General features: G+C 42.2%; 1 protein-coding gene across 1 annotated transcript; it reads right to left on the bottom strand.

Moving 5' to 3' along the window:
* Positions 1–4572: 4572 nt before the first annotated feature.
* rplp2 (ribosomal protein, large P2) lies at positions 4573–16563 on the bottom strand. Its single transcript, XM_084316642.1, has 5 exons — positions 16437–16563; positions 15472–15595; positions 15332–15380; positions 8640–8732; positions 4573–4705 (listed from the first exon to the last, which is right to left on the bottom strand). The coding sequence occupies exons 2-5, from the start codon at positions 15592–15594 to the stop codon at positions 4626–4628; spliced, it is 345 nt and encodes a 114-aa protein (XP_084172768.1). The 5' UTR covers position 15595; positions 16437–16563; the 3' UTR covers positions 4573–4625.
* Positions 16564–21375: the final 4812 nt, after the last annotated feature.

Below are 21375 nucleotides of genomic sequence, written 5' to 3'. Positions count from 1 at the left end.
TACCTTGAAAACGTGCAGAAGCAAACACAAGAGAAAGACTAACCATGCTCTTGTAAACTTTATGTACATATACCTGTTATTATTATTACTTGTATTATTGCGTTGTATTATTGCACAAATGTCCTATTCTCATTCCTGTCTTATTATGTGTTGCACATCGCTGCGGGCATGACCCCCCGCATTTCACTGTATGCTTGTATGCCGTGACAAATAAAACTCTTGACTTGACTAAGTTGACTCATGGCCACAGAGCAGCTCTCAGCACGAAGCGTACATATCTTATAAAAAATATATATAGTTTCAAGATCCTACCATAAAATTATTCATTGGTTTTGTTTTTCTGATAATAAATTCAATGTGTTTATTTTTGGGTAATTTCCATAAAAGCTGATGATAATCACCTGTTGTTGAGTTTCTTGGATAAAGATGGGCACACGCACGTCGCACACCCATCATTAAATCAAAAGGTGGGAAACAAGACTGCATGAAATCAGGTGGCATTTAAGCCTATTTCTCCACAAGACCACATAGCAGTCCTTAAACATGTTGACAAAATGGGAGTCATGAAATCTGTGTAAGGGATGAAACTATGAAAATAATCTGTTAAGTATCCTGTGATTGTTTCATGATTACTCAATTCAATAATTCCCATGTACCTATAGCAAAGAGCTATCTAGCTACTGACTCAAGAGGTCTCCACTTGTTTCGGGCCTGTTGGTAACAATAAAAACAAATAGAAATGCCACCAGTCATGTTGTGGTAGATGGTGTGAGCCTCCGCCTACCTCCATGGATCTCAAACGGTCACCACCCCTCTTCCTTTTTAGTCGACAATCGTTTAGATGCTTATAATACCAGCAATGTCACCAACTCACTTGCGTGTTAACGCTCACAGGTAGGTGTTTTGAACTTCAAATCACCTACGAGTGAGTTGGTGACATTGCTAGTCAAATTTTGAAGACAACTGGGAGTGGAAGTTTTCATCTGAACTTGCATTAATACCAAAGCATAGTTAAAACAGGTTCTGCACATAGGAGGCCCAGAAGTTTTGTTCGCTATTAAATCAGCGCAATTATCTGGTAGTGTGGTCAGGGCTATTTGAACAGCGGGACAGGCCAACCATAGACTGACAAAATATAATAGCTTTGACACCTGATTGTGAGGAAGCATTCCAACCATTTCTTGACGTTGGTGCCCATCTCATTTCATTAGCTCACCATTTCTTGACTCGGGACAAAACATGTCCTACATAGAAAATCTTCTTTATGTTAAAAATCAAGAAATGTATAATGAATATGCATACAAAGTTAAATCTGAAGGAACTGTGTATACACATTTGAAAATATATGAATCAAATGAAAAATAATAGTTATAAATATATCAAACAATACATAGTGAACTTCAAATAGTTTCTGTAGAAATCTGCTATCAAAGTTGTGTCCTCATTTTCCATCAACATCGTCAGACTTTTTCATAATCCTGGTTAAATCAGGCAATAGTATTGTCAGTATAATATATCCCTGATGACGCATTTTCTACTTCCTGTGTATCATGATTGCAGCAGTACAACACATGATCAGGTAAGTTTTACTTGATTTTAGACAATGTTGATATCACTGCGGTCACAGCTCGTGTGTGTCATCCCAATAATGATGATCTTAGTTAAACATTTTGGATAGAATTTAGGCATTTTAGTTATGTTATTGAGGCAGCTAGCAACTAAGGAAAAACAACTCTTGGAATTCGAAAAAGTGCATTACCGGCCAGATCCTCATAGGGGCGCTGTCTCGATAATGCAGTGTTCCCTGTTACAGACAGTGTTTTTTTTTTTTTTTTTTATGAATGGAATGTTCTGTTAGCCTAAAGCTATGTGTGTAGCCGATGGCCTGGAATAGTTTTTGGGACGCTGAATTCAGTATGCAGTATTCACGTAAATTACATGCTGATCAGGCCTTGTTATCATACTCAACCAGCCGATCAGCGAATAAGGCTACTGAGGCTAATGCCGTTATTGGTAATCAATAATCAGAAAAGACGTCCCCCCCCCCTTTCATGCATTCATGGTGGACCATGATACCGACAATATGCATTGAGTTTTAGCTCTAGCTTGTCTATAGCCGAAACGCCATTCGATTTAACGTTATTAGCTTAGCACCCTTTATCTCGCGTTCCAGGAAATACCCCAGAACATTCTGCTATAACGTTCATATTCACGATGCTATAACATGGGAACGTATTGATGAAATTTATTTTTATTTAAGGCATATTGAAGGGACGGTTTAGAGTGTCAATTGACAATGAGAATGGATAGATAGCAATAATATAAAGTATAGATTTAGCTCTACAGCCTCACGCACAATGAAAGTTTGTTTTGATATGCTGGCCGTAGTGAGATTAGACGGATCCCAATGGCCCCGATGTGTTAATGTGGTAATATAATATTACATTATGAACATGGTAAAATATCGTAATGTTATTTCATGGTCTTATTTACACATACATATAGCCTGATTTACATGATTTAAGCTTTTACACCCTACACTTTTGACATGCATAACTGATACAGGGGAATGTCATATGAATGATTTATTAAAAAATTTAAAATGAGAATCACGATAAAGAACACTACATTTAACCAAGAAACTTAACTGACTATACTGCAATATTATCTGTGTGAGTTTTCTTATATTTTTCCAGTGAGCCATTGGAACCCTAGAAGAGGAAACACACCTGCAAGGAGTGTACCAAATCTGGATTTAGTACCACCAGACACCCAGAACAGGGCAGCAAAGACCTTGAATGAAATCTACGTATTTTTCTAGACGTTAACAGAAAGGAATTACGTTCCATTTTTGGCAATAACGTTCAGGGTTGTTCGACCCGTGAAATATAATAAATATAAATATTAACAGTGGTGTGAGCTGGGTAGTGTAGTTTTATGAAATGTCTATGTCCATCGAAAGCCCTGGGTTTCATCTCTTAGGACAACGCTTTCATGGCGCATTATTCCCTCGCGTGCAATCCGGTTTCCACCGGGATGCACAGATGTATAAACTCATATTTAGCTAATAATACTTAAAATCATTGGTAAACAAGTGTAGTGCTGAAAATATACACTTTGACTACCGTTTTGATTAGGGTCTATACTCTTGGCTACATTTGAAAAATAAACACAACATTAATTAATAGACTTATTGATCTATTTATGATGCGATATTAATTTCGTGGCTGGACCGCTGGGGCTTAAAGTTATTAACAGTCTTAAGAAATTTTATTACATAGAGTAACTGAACACTATTATTAGATACTTGACTATAATGTCTTGTTGGACTGAAAGAATTTAAAATAAGATACTTTTAAGTGTGTCTGAAGGAATTGACAAATTAAGTTATGAATGTTTAGGGTGTTATAACACTTTGACTGCCGGAAAACGCTTTAGAGCGTCATTCCCGGCCATGCTCAAGTTGCCGGAGGACGCTGTACAGCGTCCTTATATCAATATTTCAAAAATCTGCGATCGGATTCATATTTCCCCTCCGCTGGCCTGAGATCCACCAGGAGGACCCACTGAGCTCTCTGGCGGTTCAGGAGCGCCATCTGGTGGCCGATCGGCGCAATCGCCAAACAGGAAGTGCTATGGAGGTTGTGCTGGTCGACCATATTACTTCCGGGCACTCCGTTTGGCTCACGGGACTCTATCTCGACACAATACATAGCGATCGATTGCGAATAACTCGATAAACAACATGATTGGGACATATATACTATTATACAAGCTGGAAATGGACCAGATATTTCTACATACCATAATAGGTAAATGACTGTTCCACGCTCATCGCCCAACGGCGCGAGGAGGATACGGTAAGATTCAGCGTTATTTTTGATCGTATTCCATATAAACTGTTATGATGAACATATCACCCACACTAGATGAATGATATAACGCTGCCCACGGAATTATAAACGATCCCCCGCCCATCCGGTCATCATCAGATCATACGTAGATCATTCTAGAAGTACGTCCAATTGAAATTTTTTATATCGCCCCGATTGCCATCAAACTGTATTTCATCATCAATATAATGCATTTGGGGCTATATATCACGTTCTGGAGAAAGCTGCAGAAAGAGATGAAAACATACTTATACATTAGACCATACTTTACTATGAATATGTGAATGAAAAAGTTTAACGTTGCTACACAATGAACAATACATATAGGACTTTGAATGGGCCCTAATAATGGCAATGTAGCAATAGAATTTAAAAAGTTATAGCCATGCAAAGAAGGGGTACTTCTCCATAGACAAATAGAGCCGGCAACCTATGGTATATAATGAATTTAACCCATGGCACCCAAAGTGTTAATATATATATATAAATTTTTTTTAACCTGTTATTTTACATGGTTTGATAGCAAATACCTTTCTCTACAAATATATACATTTCAAATGAATGTAGAATATATATATCCCCCCCCCCCCCCCCCCAAATAAAAAACGTGTTTTGTCCCTTATCTGAATAATCAGTGAGCTAACAACCTGTGCTTTAATATAATAAGACAGGACAAGGATTTTCTGTAAACTTTTTCCATTTTTATTGCTTTTTGAGCATTCAGAAGGCAGGTTAATCAAAGAGACCGAAGCCCATGTCCTCATCTGACTCTTCAGCAGATTCCTCCTTCTTCTCCTCCTTTTTCTCTTCCGCTGAAAAAAAGTCATAAAACAAACTGTCAACCAACAGATGGCATTACCAGGCTTCAAGTGCATGTGATCCACAAGGTCAAAACATAAATAAACTACTGAAAACGACCTTGACCCTCATTGAGAATGCAAGGAGAATGAACCTTTCTTTAAAGGGGAACGATCTTATAAATAGCCTTTTCCAGGTGTTTGCATTGTTTTCTAGCAATGTGCGATTGTACCAACACTGTCCAGGTCTCAAATTCTCATATTTGCGCATTCCTCCAGTTCAGATGTCACGTGATCCTCCCCCACTGAACTAAGCCATTATTTTTTTTAATCCTCTTTTTCTCCGCCTGATTTGTCTATTTTTCTCCCCATCCCAATTTTAGTCGTTATGCCAATTCCCCCCCTCCCCTACCTGGTTGTTGTGCGCATGTTCCTCCTACTGGTCGGTACAAGGGAACCCTGAAGTCTTCCCACATGCTTCCTCCGACACATGTGGAGACAGCCAGTGGCTCTCTCTCACCTGGCAGCGAGGACTCTCATTGGTGAAGCGTAACGCGTGGGAGGTCACGCTGCCCCCACCATTTCCTGCCCTTCGCTGAGCAGGCGCCCAGACCTGACGGGGTCGCTGTCCACAACGCCAGATTACCACCCTCGACTTCCCTCCCCCTAACCCATTTGTCTAGTCTAGTGTGTTCATTAGATGGGTGAAATCCTCTTTCTGTGCCTGTTTTCATAGGCAGTTAGCTTCTGGTATGCGTGCCATTAGCGTTAGCCACACTTCTAGGCCTCTTTTCTTTTGGAAAGAATGATTAAAAAAAATTATATATTTTTTTTAATATTCGACTAAGAGGTTGGCTAGTCGACTACGGCTCCTTTCGACCGATTAGTCGACCAATAGGGGTCAGCCCTAGTTTTAATACTATAATATTAGTGTAGCTTAATCTTTATCTGCAACTGTGAAGAAATCCCCCATTGGTTTAAACAGAATGAACACATACAAATATATTTTTTTATTATATTTTTTTTTAAATTTGAATGCCAACGTAACGAACAAAGGTCCGATCGTTCGAACGTTTGGGCTCAGCCCTAGCCAGTTAACCTTCTTTTTTCCCACCTAAACGATCGCCAAAAAATTCACCCAAACACTTCCCAGGATTATTTGTGTCACACAGCCGATGTAGGTACCCGATATGGTCGGTACGGTGTCCGTTTTTTCAGTTGAGTTGCACAGCAAACATCCAATGTTTATCACTGTACTGAAGATCATTGGCTGTACATGGCCAACCATATCCTACCTATGGAATCTGGCTCAGATTTTAAGGTAGTACAGAGAAGCCCACCAGTCCTTAACACTGTCCCGGCCAACCACGTATATATACACGTTATTGGGCTCCATGCTAGAGCTGCCGCGGTATTGATGTTTTCCTTACCGCACAAATTTGCGAAATATTTCCTACCGCTGCGGTTATTAAGTTTGAATGCATTTTTCTTTTTTTTGTAGTCTACTCTTTATAGCATATAGCCTGCCTCTAGTCTAAATGTCTATCTTTAGAGGATGACTTTGCAGCATGAATATTGTTTGGGATTCGGCAAGCACGCATTCGTTATTGAAAGTGAAACACGGATTCGAAGTCTCCGCTCTGGTCGTGCGCCGTTCACTCTGTGTCGCGGGCAGGGGTGGTAGCGGCGCGCCCGGCGGTTACCCCCCCGACCCTTTCTTCTTATTATTACGTTACTACTTATGATTACAAAGGCATTCGTTGTGGCATTAACGTTATATAGTTACACGTTCAATAACATCAGCGTATTTACCGGACCATAGCAAGGCAAGCATTACTCAATTCATATCTCAGTTCCTTTCTTTGCTCAGAGCGTGCAGAGTTGTGCCCATTCTGCGGTCTGTTAATAAAGTTTTCAATCAGACAAGTGTATAGAACGAAGGGCTTTTATTATAACATTCATTGCAGTAAAATCATTATGCCTCGTTTAGTACTCCTGAGGAGCGACGGTAATCCACTCCGGCGGGAGCTAACGTATTAGCAGTGTTGTGAACTCTGATCAATGGCTGACATTCAGGAAGTAAAAACCTAATACGCGCTTGCCGATTGGTGGTAACACACTGCAGGACGCACCAACGTGTGACGCGTCTCTCTTCTGACCAATCAGTGGTCTGCAGTGTTTCACGTGACTTTTCTGGTACCCAATAGGGTCGCTTGGAACCTCGACAGAGGAGTAGGGTATATCTGCAGAGCCGCAAGCCCAACGAGAGCAGGGTACTTTATTATTATAAAAAACAGCTGTGATGCGGTATTCAGCCTAACTCTGCGGTGGGCGTGATGTAACCGCGATACCGCGGTAATCGCGGCAGCGGTGCTCCATGCTTAAAGGGCCAACCACGTATATATATACACACGTTATTGACTCGTTTTTGCTTTTATTCCATTTTAATATCCTACTCAATGTCACAGAGCTGATGTTGGCTGGAAAATGCCTTTGGGATTCGGAAAAGTGCATTACCGGCACTTTTACAATGGAGTAATCCTTGTTTCAGACCTGGTGTAACTTTTTTTTTAATTCCGGGTTAATTTTTCTGTTAGCCTGAAGACTGGCTTCAACCGATCGCCTGGAACACTTATTGCGACGCCGAATTCAGTATGCAGTAATGGTATATAGCATCAGCCAATGAATGGACATCGATCTACCAGATGGCGATCAATAACTGGGAAATTATTTTTGGAATCCAACCGGCCACAGGTAAGAGCGATTTGACGTCAATTTCAGCCTGACCGGGCCTCGTTATCATAGCCAACATCAGCGCATGTTGTAATAACGAATGCCGTTATTGGTAATCAATAATCAGAAACGACTTCCCCCGCCCCCCCTTTCATGCATTCATGGTGGACCATGATACCGATCATATGCATTTAGATTTTTAACTAGCTTGTGAAGGGCCGAAACGCCAATCGATTTAACGTTATTAGCTTAGCGCCCTATAACTAGTTTTGCAGGAATTACCCTGGCCTAGACCAATCTGGTATATAGTTCATATTCACGATGCTATAAAATGGGAACGTATTGATGAAAAAATATATTTCTTTATAGCATATTGAAGGGAAGGTTTATACTGTCAATTGACAATAGACACATAGCAATAATATAAAATATAGATTTAGCTCTACAAAAAACCTCACACACATAGTGAGATTAGACGGATCCCAATGGCCGGGAATGTGTTAAGTGGAAGAATGTGAAATGGGTGCTTGGGTGACAAGTTCTGCACAAATAACAATCTGTGTAGTCAAAGTCATGCCTCCAAGAGAAGAAAACAGGTTTCTGAGTGGAGGGGACCTTTAACTAAGGGTATAAACTTCTCACCAATTCTCGAGTCAATTTAATGTAAATCACCCCCATGTCATGAAAATAGAGTCGCAGCATCAACCGACACTAAATATCTGATGCGATACACCCACTATTCAAATCCTTACCGGTAATTTCCCTTCCACTGATCCCGTTTCACTCATAAATACGTCACTTTACAGAAGCTAGACATGCTATAAAAGCCATATCACATTGTCTTTAAATTAGACTTGTGTAGGCTACATTTACATTGAGTCATTTAGCTGATGCTTTTATCCAAAGTGACTTAGAAGTTCTGTACAACAAGTCAGCAGGAAGGGTACAACTCTTGGCAGCTAAGGGTAAGTAACATTGTTTGTCAAACAGTGTCAAACTTGAGTGCACAATAGTAAAAGGTTAGTCATTTTCTTTTCCCCCTCTTCATTTAAGATATTGATTGAAGTGTGTTTAGTTGACGACGGAAATCTGGGCGGGTTTCGGCTGTCCTGACTGGCTACCAATATATGGAACCTCAAGTAGGCCAGCAGAAATAAAATAAACCATAAAAACAACTAATGACCAACAACAGGATGGAGGAAGTAATGATGCTCACCAGCGGCAGCAGCAGGCGCAGCCACAGCTCCAGCGGCAGCAGAAGGAGCCGCTACAGCGACACCTGCTGGCACGGAGGTTAACTTGGAGAGGCCTGAAAAGGTAAGAGAAAATAAATAAATAAAAAACACTTCATTTTCTGACACTACTGTCAAAGTCTGTCTGGCCTATTGGAAAGTTGCCATATGAAAGCCATCTTTGGAGGATCACTTAATTTGCATTAAGAAAGCGGCAAAATGTACAAGGGATAGAGTAAAAGAATGGATGAGCTTTCTCCCAGGGTGTCTCAATTCTCAACTTCAAATTGAATTACTTAACTTTTCCTTTTTTATTATAAATAATAATTCATTACATTTATATATCGCTTTTCTAGACAGAGCGCTTTACAGCGTAGGGTGGAACGTTGCCTCCTTCACCACCACTGGTAGCACCCAACCTTGGGCTACGCAGGCTCAATGGGTGCCATACACTGGCACCAGGCACACATCACACTGCACAACGGCTCAGGAGACGGGGACTGATCCACAAATTAAGGGGGGGGGGGTGTGTGATTATTAGGTGGCCTTGATGTCAGAGACCCGATTGGGAATTTGGTCAGGAACATCGGGGAACCCCGTACTCTTTAAGATAGGCGTTGGGTTCTTTAACGACGAGATTCAGGCCATGGTTAGACTAGTGTATTTGTGGCGTTTTTTTATACGTTTTTGAATACGTTTCATGTCCCTATTACACAGAAATGCGTTTTTTGGCGTTTTTTTGTGGATACGGCTGAAACGCAAAATTGTGTTTGCGTTTTGGAGAAACGCTAAAAAACGCGCAGACAACAGCGTGTAGTATGCATGAGCCGTTGTTGCGAAAACGCCCATGCGCAGTAGATACCATCTGCGTGCCCTTCCGGTGACAGAGAGCTGTCCCAAACCAAATAGCTGCAGCTACTATGTGTTGTCAAGTTATTGTTATAAGGACCCCAGTCCAAGCTACAACAGTCTGCATTCCCTTAACAATTGTTTGTATTGAGCCGTATTGTATTGTACCCATATGCAATATGTTAAAGAAAGTTTACATCCATTCATTCTGCTAGCATTACCGATTGGCACTGCCACTGGATAACATGAGCTAGTGTTAGCTATCAAACCCTGTTAGCTCAAAGCTCCTCTTTCAACTAACAAGCATTAAACAAAATGGCCCAGTCATCTATTCACCTTTGTTTAATACACACAGCGTTGTCTCTAATGTTATCTAACCACTGATAGCTCCCGATATCATCAGTTTGGTGCTGGCTAAGTAGCGTGAGCTAACGTTAGCTTCTAGCCACAATGCTATATAATGGCAAATTCCATTGACGTTAGCATGCAGCTAACAATGCTACCGATCGTTTTTTAGACTAAACTATCCGCTCTTGGTGGTCACTTGTGTTGATGTTAGTTTTGTTTCATCAACAAATGACAGGCAGAACACAGTGAATGTATCCGTTTTGTTTATTGCACTTTTATTAGGCTTTGCTGAAAAAGAATTGCTGCATTGAGTAAATAGGCAAGATGGTGGCGCGGCATAGGCGCCTGCCTTATTGACATTTTCTTTGCTGGAGCTTCCAGGAAGTGTATTGGCACATTCAAGTTCTGATTGGTTGAAATTGCCTTCATGTTTGCCACCTACTGCCACCTACTGCTTTGGCAGTGTACTACATCAGTGTGCTCGGGTGACAAAAACAAACAAAAAAACGAAAGTGTGACTCGAGGCGCACAACGTCGCGGCGAAACGCATATGACAATTATACGAAAATGAAACGAAAGGTGTAACCGCACCCTCAGTCAGGACCTCCATTTCAACAGCAATGTTCAACTATAATACTAAAACAGTATACAATGTTTAGGGATGGGCAAAACTCACAAAATTACTTTATTACCAATCGAAACCCTCCCCTGCATTAACATATGATTTTGTTTTTACTTAACCCCTTAAGCCAGACAGGCCCAGTATTAATTAATGTAGCGGTTGCCGGTTTTTGTAGCCAATGTAGCCAAGAGTAACAACCCTAACCCTATCAAAACAGCAGTTAGTGTATATTTTGAGCACTACGTTTGTTTACCAATTATTTTAAGTGTTATTAGCAAAATATTAGTTCATAAATATCTCGGCACATCCTGGTGGAAACCAGATGAATTAGACGCGAGGAAGTAACGTGTCATGAAAGCGGTGTAGTCCTAAAACAGGAGATCCGGGGCTTTCGATGGACATCGACATTTCATAAAACTACACTACCCAGCTCACACCACCAACCCCTGTCAAACTTGGAGCAGTCTGGCGTGAAATTATTTTGAGACGTTATTTTTGTAATTAGATCTCACGGGTCGAACAAACCTGAACGTTATTGCCATAAAATACAATGTATACCATTTCTTTACCTTTCTGTGAACGTCTAGAAAAAACCTGTGTCACAATCTGGTCAAAAATGGACATTATACAAATGTAACTGTACTTACATTGGCAAGAGGAGATTTGGCCCGATCCATAGATGTATGACTTGGCCATAATAAGGTAATTTATAGGCCCGGTATTCTATATTCAGATTTCAAATTGCATGTGTCCGGATGGCAAGATTCTGTACTGCATCTACAAAACCACCTGTATATCATCTGCCCTTTATTAATTTAGTTAGATTTTTTGTACACTTGATCTCAAGAAGGTGCTGAATGAGCTCAGTGGCAATTCCTCACCTCCTGTCACTGTTAGGCATGGTGTTATTCACCGTAAATGAAAAATGTATTATGTATATTCTCCTTTGGTTAATTACAATTCACTCAAGCATAGTAACATACACTATGTTACTAACACAAATATTTCTGACACTGGGAATACATTCCCTGAAGTAGATACCAAGAACATGCAAATGGAAATGAATGAAAAACAGATGTAGATGGTAAAGATTAAAGTAAGCGCTACAGATATTGAGCATCATTTTGTAAAATGTCTGGTGTCACCGGTAATACCGGTGTCGTCATGAGTTTATTCGTACTAGGACATTTCACATTACCACGGCAACCCTAAGGCCTACTTGTGTTTTCCCCCCTTGAAACCGTCATAGAGTAATTTATAGACTACACAAAGCAAGGATAATTACAGAGCATACCTACAATTTTTAGAATCACTATAGTTTATGTTTAGAACTAGGGATGTCCGATATTATCGGCCTACCGATATCGGCATTCAAATGTGATATCGGAAAATATCGGTATCGGTTTTCAAATTTTCTTTTTAACATTTCTATAACCTTTATTTACCCAGGCAAGCAAGTAAGAACAAATTCTGATTTTATTTATTGTCAAAAGTATGCATAATGTTGTGTTAATTCCACAACAAGAGATATGTAATGTTAATTACCTGAAATTATTCCATTTTGGGGGGGGGGGGGAACCCTGCATATATCGGTATCGGTTGATATCGGTATCAAAAATTAACCCTTTAATCGCCAAGGACGACTTAACACGTCATTAATCGCCCAACGCTACAAGGAAGCTGCGGTGAGTTTCAGTGTGTTTGATTATTATTAAACATACACACGGGGGGGGCAGGTGGCGCACAGAGATTACGTTCGTCACCAACACCGGGAGACACTAGGATTCGCCTGTTCGAATCCAGCTCCCGGCGTTGCTATCAGCTTGGCTGTCCTCTCACGCTGATACAATTGGCTGTATCAGGGGGTGGGAAGCTGAAGGGTGGGTCCTGGGCGTTGTGGACAGCGACCCCTACAGTTCGGTCGGGGCGCCTGCTCAGCGAGGGTTGGATCTGAGGAGAGATAGTGTGGCCTCCCACACGCTACACTCTCCCCGGTGAGAACCTGCGCGGCCAGGTTGGCCTGCCCCAGGCTGCACATGCGTCGGAGGAAAGCATGTGACAGTCTCCGGTCTCCCGGACCAACAGTAGGGGAAAGTACGCAACAACCAGGAAGGGTGGGATGGGAGAAAAATCGGGAAAAAAAGGAGGGGAAGAAAGATAATATATATATATAATTAAAAAAAGAAAGAAAAAAAAAATACATACACTGCTCCGATCAACATATCACCCATACTAAATAAATGATTTAACGTCGGCCACGAACTTATAAACCCCCCCCCTCCGGTCACCAGCAGATGATGAGGCATGATGTGTAGGACCTTGTACAATTGAAATTTTTTATCTGACGTCAATCGGTATCAAACTACATTTGATGATGTAATATATGTATTTAGGGCTATAACTCACGTTCTGCAGAATGCTGCAGAAAACGATAAAAACATATTTATACTTTAGACCGTATTTTAGTATGAATATGTGAATGGAAAAAGTAGAACGTTGCTACATCCTAAACGATAGATACTTGACGTTGAATGGCCATAGTAATGTCAATTTAGCAATACAATTTAAAAAGTTATAGCCCTGCAAAGAAGGGGAACATCTCCATAGACAAATAGAGCTGGCAGAGAACGGTATAAGGCCCGACATAAGCGTGGCAGTGAAAGGGTTAAGAGTTGGACAATATCGGTATAGGTAAAAAAGCCAATATCGAGCATCCCTAGTTAGAACAGCTGTTTTGGAGTGATATACCTTGTTTTGTTCAGGAGAAGGAGGCCTTTCCAGTCAAATTAATCTTACAAGTAAGCGGAAATAGGTTAACAAACATCACGCTCCATTGAACTTGCATATTTCTACATCTCTAGACATGCCTGCCTTGCCTGCAGGTCATAGGAGGAATAATGATTTTATATACATTAGGGCTGTACCGAATGCTTAGATCATAATGTTGACATTCGAATTCCAAATCAACATTAGAATTATTTTATTAAAAAAAATAAAAAATAAAAATCTTTATTATAATTTTTTTTGTAATCCGTTTAAACCAATGGGGGTTTGGCTACACTAATATTATACATAAGACGTCACCATCACTTTCATACCAACCGTGCCCTTATTGGATCATTTATGTTGACGAAACCGATGAGTTATATTCATTAAAGAAAGTTGATTTAATAAGAAAAAGTCAGATTAATCACTTTATTAAAATTGAGGATTTAGTTGAGAAAAAAAACTATTATTTTATTTAATTTTTTTGAAGTAAATTCTTTTTTATAGACATTCGAAGCTTCGTTCGAATACTTCAATCGAAGCTTTGAATGTTAAAAAATGACATTCGGTACAGCCCTAATATATTGTGTATATATATATAAGCAGGTGTATAGAAGCAGGTGTGTTAGCTCTGGCTAGTCGTTTTTATTTTATGCTGTGCACGGTTGTTTGGACTCTCACTTCCTCTAGTTGGTGCATAGCTGACAACGCATTTGCAGGCGTTTGTTAGATAGAATGATATAGTTGTATCCCTGGTCTTGTCCCCTTATTGGAATCGTTACAATATCTATCCTCATTGTTTTTATATAGATCAAAATGAAATGCCTACCTCCGAAAAATTAAGAAGTTTAGACTTTTGAATGACCAAAGAAATATTTTAAGACGTTTTAACACTTTGGCTGCCAGGAAACGTGTTTAGACGCCATTGCCGGCCATGCTCAAGTTGCCGGAGGACGCTTTACAGCGTCCTTATATCAATATTTCAAAAATCTGCGATCGGATTCATATGTCCCCTCCGCTGGCCTGAGATCCACCAGGAGGACCCACTGAGCTCTCTGGCGGTTCAGGAGCGCCATCTGGTGGCCGATCGGCGCAATCGCTTAAACAGGAAGTGGCATAGAGGTTGTGCTGGACGTCCGTATTACTTCCGGGCACTCGCTATAGGTCCCGGCATTCTAGCTCGTCACAATACACAGTGATCGATTGCCAATAACTCGATAAACAACATGATTTGGACGTATATACCATTATACAAGCTGGAGATGGACCGGGTAAATCTACATCCCATAATGATAAGATTTCTACTCTACGATGATCGCCCAACGGCGCGCGGAGACTGGGGTGAGTTTTAGCGTGTAACGTTACCGTCTTCGATACTAACTGCTATTATCAACATTTGACCCACATTAGATGATTGGTATAACGCTGCCCACGGAATTATAAACGCCCCCTAGCCCATCCGGTCAACATCAGATGACGTGTAGTAACTTCTAGAAGTACGTCTAGTTGGAATTTTTTATATCGCGCTGATTGCCATAAAACTGTATTGCATCATCAATATAATGCATTTGGGGCTATAGATCACATTCTGGAGAAAGCTGCAGAAAGAGATGAAAACATACTTATACATTAGACCATACTTTACTATGAATATGTGAATGAAAAAGTTTAACGTTGCTACACAATGAACAATACATATAGGACTTTGAATGGGCCCTAATAATGGCAATGTAGCAATAGAATTTAAAAAGTTATAGCCATGCAAAGAAGGGGTACTTCTCCAGACAAATAGAGCCGGCAACCTATGGTATATCATGAATTTAACCCAAGGCAACCAAAGTGTTAAGGATCCCATGATAGATTCTCTGAGGCAGGTTTTCACACACGACCTCCCAACAATCTTTTAACCAAAAACACCCACCTGTCAACAATCAATGGGAGTAATCCTCTACAAATGGCGGCTTGCACCAGAAATGTGAGCTTACCCAAGCCAGATAAAGTTTCTACCAAATACATTATTTAATGTAACCAGAAACTAAAACGAAAAAAGAAAACTATAACAACTCATGAGAACTAGGCCTAAATGTTTACCTGAGTTCATGACTTCACTGATGTCTTTTCCATTGAGCTCATTGATGATCTGTTGAGACAGACCAGGTTTTTTGTTAGAAACCACACGGCATCTTCAATGGACAAATGTAAAGCCTTTTCCCCTCATTATTGTCCCTTACCTTGTTTAAGCGTCCGTCATCGGCCTCTATTCCCACACTGCCCAAGATGTTCTGAATGTCCTTGGCGGAGGGGCTGGTGTTGCCACCAAGCACAGCCAGGAGGTAAGCGGCCACGTAACGCATTCTACATAAGCATAAGAGTGGGGGAGTCAGCAATTAATCAAAGAGGGAAAACATTAGGTGAATAAATTAATTTCTACATGCAGCGACAGATTTGTGGTTTGATTGCAAGGGAGGGGGGGGGGTAATTTGAGGGACAGACACCAGTGCACTCTCACATCATTTTGGAATAATGGTGGTAATGGTTTGCCTGAGGCAGCTCAATCACATAAATCAGGAGTTGAATCCGAGAAACTGTTGCTATGCAAATTAGTCAAATACGGTTAAATTGTTCATTATATAAACACAAAATATAAAAATGCCCTGGTCTGTGCCATTAGTAGACTAGGTCGATGGGGAACCACACATAAAATCAGTATCGTAATACACTGGGATTATAATTTATGGTAAAAGATAACGTTTACAGGACGTTTGAGAATCCCAGGGGATTACAGCAATACTGATTTATATACTAGATAATGTTACTCTGTTCATGTGAAAAGTAACGTCCCGTCCGAGAGAGATGTTGAACGTTCTCTTCCACAAACAAATCCAGTGATTAAAACCATCCGTAGTTACTACGTCCTGTTGTCATTGTTCTAACAAACCCCCTAGTCAGCATTAGCTGAATTTGAATCATCATAAAGACATTGTGGCCATTTAGATACATCTGTTCTGTAACATTAGCGGGGCGCCCATCTTTGTGAGGCACGCAAGCGCTTGGGTCCTTACCGATTTGACACGACCTTGATTGATATGTGTAATATATATCTTAATCAATTGATTTTATATAGCTAGCAGAATTACACTCGCGGTGTACAATCACATTATTCACATGTTCAAAAACAGGTTCATAATGAGCTTACTTTAAGTCTGAACAGACACGAAACGTCGGTCACGCTGGGAAGTCCGGAAGAGGCTGGTCTGCGGCACCGGAAGCTATAGAAGTGATAGGCGCATGGATTTCATTGGCCCATTTTCAGAATGCGTATGTCCGTGGTTAGTATGTCCGTCACACAGCTAACAAAAGACCCCCTTCTGATAAATTGGGCTGTCACGGTCTATATTTGTGTTCCCGTAGTAGGGGATATTTCTCTCCATTTGACCCATCCTAACCACTTAGGAGCAGTGGACAGCCACAGCCCCCTGGGGAGAGTTGACTTTTAGCATAATACCTGCTCCACGGTGTTAGCCATTTTTTGTTATAGCTCATTCAGTGGTCTGTTCACTTACTAACACTAGGGGGAGCACACAGACCACTGGGACCACTCCGACTCTGTCTGTAGCTCCCCCTGGTTGATTGATTGATTGAAAACTTTATTAACAGATTGTAGAATGGGTACAATACAGTACAGCTCAATACACACAATTGTTAAGGGGATGCAGACCAGAGAAAAACTTTCGTCTTGTTTACATCAGGGTCCCCCATTTTCAATTCATCAGGACATATATGACATATGTAGACAGTACTGCTACATCTATACATTTATGACATACCAGATTTGCAAATACAGTACTGTTTGTGATACAAAAAGAGTCCAGAACTGTACAAGCAAAACTGTACATTGAAATATTGACAACCATACTAGGTAATTTACTGTACATTGGAGGGGGTTGGGGGGGGGGGAAACACTGTACAAACAAGCAAAACTGTACATTGGAATATTGACAACCATACTAGGTAAATTACTGTACATTGGAGGGGGTTGGTAGTAATCAGTAGTCCTTAGTCAGAATAATGGTTTTAATGGCAACTGTAGAAGTGAAGGTGGTGTAATATTCATGCTTTGAATATCTCATTTTACGACAGGCGCGCCAGGCGCACCTTCCTATTATGAATACCTGCACAAGGGGTCCTGACAGTCAGTTGGCTGCCAGCCGTGGATGGAGTTACACTCATGCTTACTTAATGCTTACCTTTGAATAAACATCTTAATGCAATCTCCTCGTCCTGAAGATTATTCTCTTTAAATCGAATACGACATGGTGTCAGAAGCAGGATGAACATGGATATCAACGGAGTCCCGTCGCCACGGATTCTCTGGACTTAACGGGAGAATGGAAGAAGTTCATTTCATTTGTCATTTGAACAATTTGTCACTGCATTGAAACTACTCGTGAAGGACTGTGCATATGTGAACAATGATGAGATGGTTAGAGACCGCATAGTGTTTGGCATACACTCAGCAAAAGTAAGAGAGAAACTATTAAACATTGGATCAGACTTGTCGTTAGACAAAGCGGTAGATATAGCTAGAGCCCACGAGCTAGCACAATCACAGATAAAGAGCTTTACTGGCGCCACGTGCAGCGCGCAGGAACAGCTTGTGCACGAGGTGCACAGACATGAACAGAAGTATAGCGCACAGAGGTACCGCCCCAGAACAGAGTGGACAGAGAGAGCGAACAGAGTGAGCGACACAGACACATGTAAGAACTGTGGATACTGTGGGAGTAGAGCTCACAAGGAAGGAGATAACTGTGTAGCTAGGGGGAAACAATGCACGAAGTGTGGAAAATGGAACCACTTTGCTAAAGTCTGCAGGGCCGGTAGTTTCCAGAAAAAGTCAGTACACGAGATTAGCATGCGCTCTGAGTCAGGAGAAGAGTCAGACGAACTTTATGTAGACACCGTGACAGACAGACGGTTTGATGCAACAGAACAAGCGTTCGCAGACATACAAGTAGGAAAACAGGGCACAGAGCTTAAATTTAAGCTAGACACAGGTGCACAAGTAAATGTAATTCCTTTGAGAGAGTATCACAGTTTACAAGATAAACGCAAAGTACAGCCTACTTCACGCAGACTGACAGGATATGGTGGAGAGAAACTAGTGGTAAAGGGCACATGCACGTTAAAGTGTAAATACAAAGAGCGTGACATGTTGTTAGACTTTTACATAGTAGACACTCAGGCACTCCCAGTTCTAGGTTTACAGGCATGCCTGAATATGGACCTCATTAAACTAGTGTTGTCAGTAAATGCCTACACAGATAAACAGACCATCATGGAAGAATACCATGACGTGTTTAAAGGGATCGGACTATTCCCAGGAGAGTGTCACATCCATATAGACCCAGACGCCACGCCAGTAGTCTGCCCACTGAGAAGGACACCGATCGCCCTGCGTGGCCGACTAAAAAAGGAGCTACAGAGTATGGAAGACACACAGATCATCGCTAAAGTCATCGAACCAACGGAGTGGGTCAGTGCACTGGTCATTGTTGAGAAACCACGCACAGGCAAGCTCAGACTATGTTTGGACCCTAAGGAGCTAAACAAGGCTATCAAGCGCCCGCACTACCCTCTGCCGACACTAGAGGACATCACACCCAGACTAACAGGCGCACGCTATTTCAGCGTACTGGATGCAAGGTCGGGATACTGGTCCATCAAGCTCTCCACAGAATCATCGAAGCTGACGACATTCAACACACCGTTTGGACGATACAGATTCCTACGATTACCATTTGGGCTCGCTTCTGCCCAGGACGAGTTCCAACGGAAAATCGACAAGACATACGAGGGACTGAACGGAGTAGCAGCTATAGTAGACGACATCCTTGTATATGGCACGACCAGAGAGGAACACGATAAGAATCTACATGCAATGTTGGTGAGATCACGGGAGAGAGGTGTTCGGCTCAACGCAGACAAGTGCACCATCGGAGCCACCGAAGTGAGCTACTTCGGGCACGTCCTTTCAGCTAACGGCATGAAGCCTGACCCAGGCAAGATAGCTGCCATCAAGGAGATGGAGGCGCCAAAGAGCCGTGCAGAACTGGAGACCGTGCTAGGTATGGTCAACTATCTGGCGAAATTCGCCCCGAGCCTCTCCGAGATCAATGCACCCATGAGACAGCTGCTTAAACAATCGAATGAGTTCCTGTGGGACGCGCAGCACGACGCTGCATTCCAAAAGATGAAAGACATACTTACCAGTGAACCGGGGCCAGTCCTCATTTACTTTGACCCAGATAAGGAGCTCAGCTTGCAAGTGGACGCATCAAAGTATGGTCTGGGTGCTGTGCTGATGCAGGAAGGAAGGCCCATTAGCTACGCATCCAGATCACTCACGGACAGCGAGGTCAACTACGCACAAATCGAAAAGGAGATGTACGCAGTCCTTTATGGATTCAAACGTTTCCACCAATATGCCTACGGTCGCCATGTTATGGTGCAATCTGACCACAAGCCCCTGGAGTCGATCATGAAGAAGCCGATCGCCGCAGCCCCACGCGGTTACAGAGGATGATACTACAACTACACAAGTACAACTTCACGTTCGTGCACCGCCCTGGGAAAGACATCCCAGTTGCCGACACGCTGTCCAGGAAATCACTCACCTCTCACGACGACGGTCTCAGTGAAGGGATGGACCTTCAGGTACACATGGTATACAACAGCTTACCTCTGCACGACGACAGGCTACAGGAGATCAGAGAAACAACAGACAATGACACACAGCTAAAGCTGCTCAGCCAGGCTATCCTGGAGGGATGGCCTGAGGAAAGAAAACAATGCCCCCAGAACATCACTGAATACTGGAATCACCGAGATGAACTATCCAAAACTAATGGAATCATTTTCAAAGGGGAGAAAATAGTCATCCCTACCAGCCTCAGAGGAGAGATGCTGATCAAGATCCATGCAGGCCACATGGGAATGGAAAAATGCAAACAGAGCACGAGACATCATGTTCTGGCCTGGAATGGGTAGACATATAGAGCAAGTCGTGGAGAAGTGCTCAATATGCCATGAGCGCCACCCATCAAACACCAAGGAGCCTATGATGCCTCATCGTATCCCAGACCGCCCCTGGCAGGTTGTAGGGACAGATCTCTTTAACTGGAACAACCAGGACTATGTTGTGACCGTCGACTATTACAGCAGATTCTTCTAACTAGACAGACTTCACAGCACCACATCGGCAGCTGTTGTCCACAAGCTAAAGGCAGCCTGTGCCAGGCATGGCGTCCCAGAGACCATAGTCTCAGACAACGGACCACAATACAAGTCTAAAGAGTTCGAGGCATTCGCCCAGTCGTGGGAGTTTACACACGTCACGTCAAGCCCACATTATCCGCAAAGCAACGGACTAGCGGAGAGAACTGTGAAGACGGCAAAATCACTCATGGACAAGGCTAAGGCAGACGGAAGAGACCCGTACCTAAGTCTCCTGGAGTATCGTAACACCCCAGTCGACAACTTCAAATCGCCGGCACAGCTGTTGATGAGCCGCAGGCTACGCTCAACCCTCCCGAGCACCAACCAACAGCTGCGGCCAGGGGTAGTAAGCCCCAAAGATGGACATGACAAGCGAGTGCAGAGACAACAGCACCAGAAGAAATACTATGACAGGTCAGCTAGACCACTGCCCCCACTACATTGTGGTGAATCTGTCAGGCTCCAAGAACATGGACGCTGGAGGCCAGCAGTAGTCATACAACCAGCCGACACTGCGCGGTCATACCACGTTCGCACCCAAGATGGACGCGAATACCGCCGCAACCGCAGGCACCTGAGAGACACAAAAGAAGAACACTTCCAGGACAGCGACGGTATGCCAAGTCCAGAGAGCGTCGATCAACCGCCGGAGACCAACGACCCTGAACTGTCAGAGGACTCAGAAGAGAACTCAGCTTCATACTCCGGCCGAGCAGTGAAGCCTCGGGACGTTTTAGACCTATAAATGTACAGGGTGCAGGCGGATCGCTGCCCTATTATAACACTGTTTACCCCAATTGAAAAAAAAAAAAAAAAACTAAGGTGGTGAAATGTAACAAAATATTAATGTATGCTGA

This window comes from Notolepis coatsorum (genome assembly GCF_963971535.1).
Source record: "Notolepis coatsorum genome assembly, chromosome: 6".
NCBI lineage: Eukaryota > Metazoa > Chordata > Actinopteri > Aulopiformes > Paralepididae > Notolepis > Notolepis coatsorum.
Note: the sequence above shows the minus strand (reverse complement) of the source record. Positions and strands in the feature narration are given on the sequence as shown.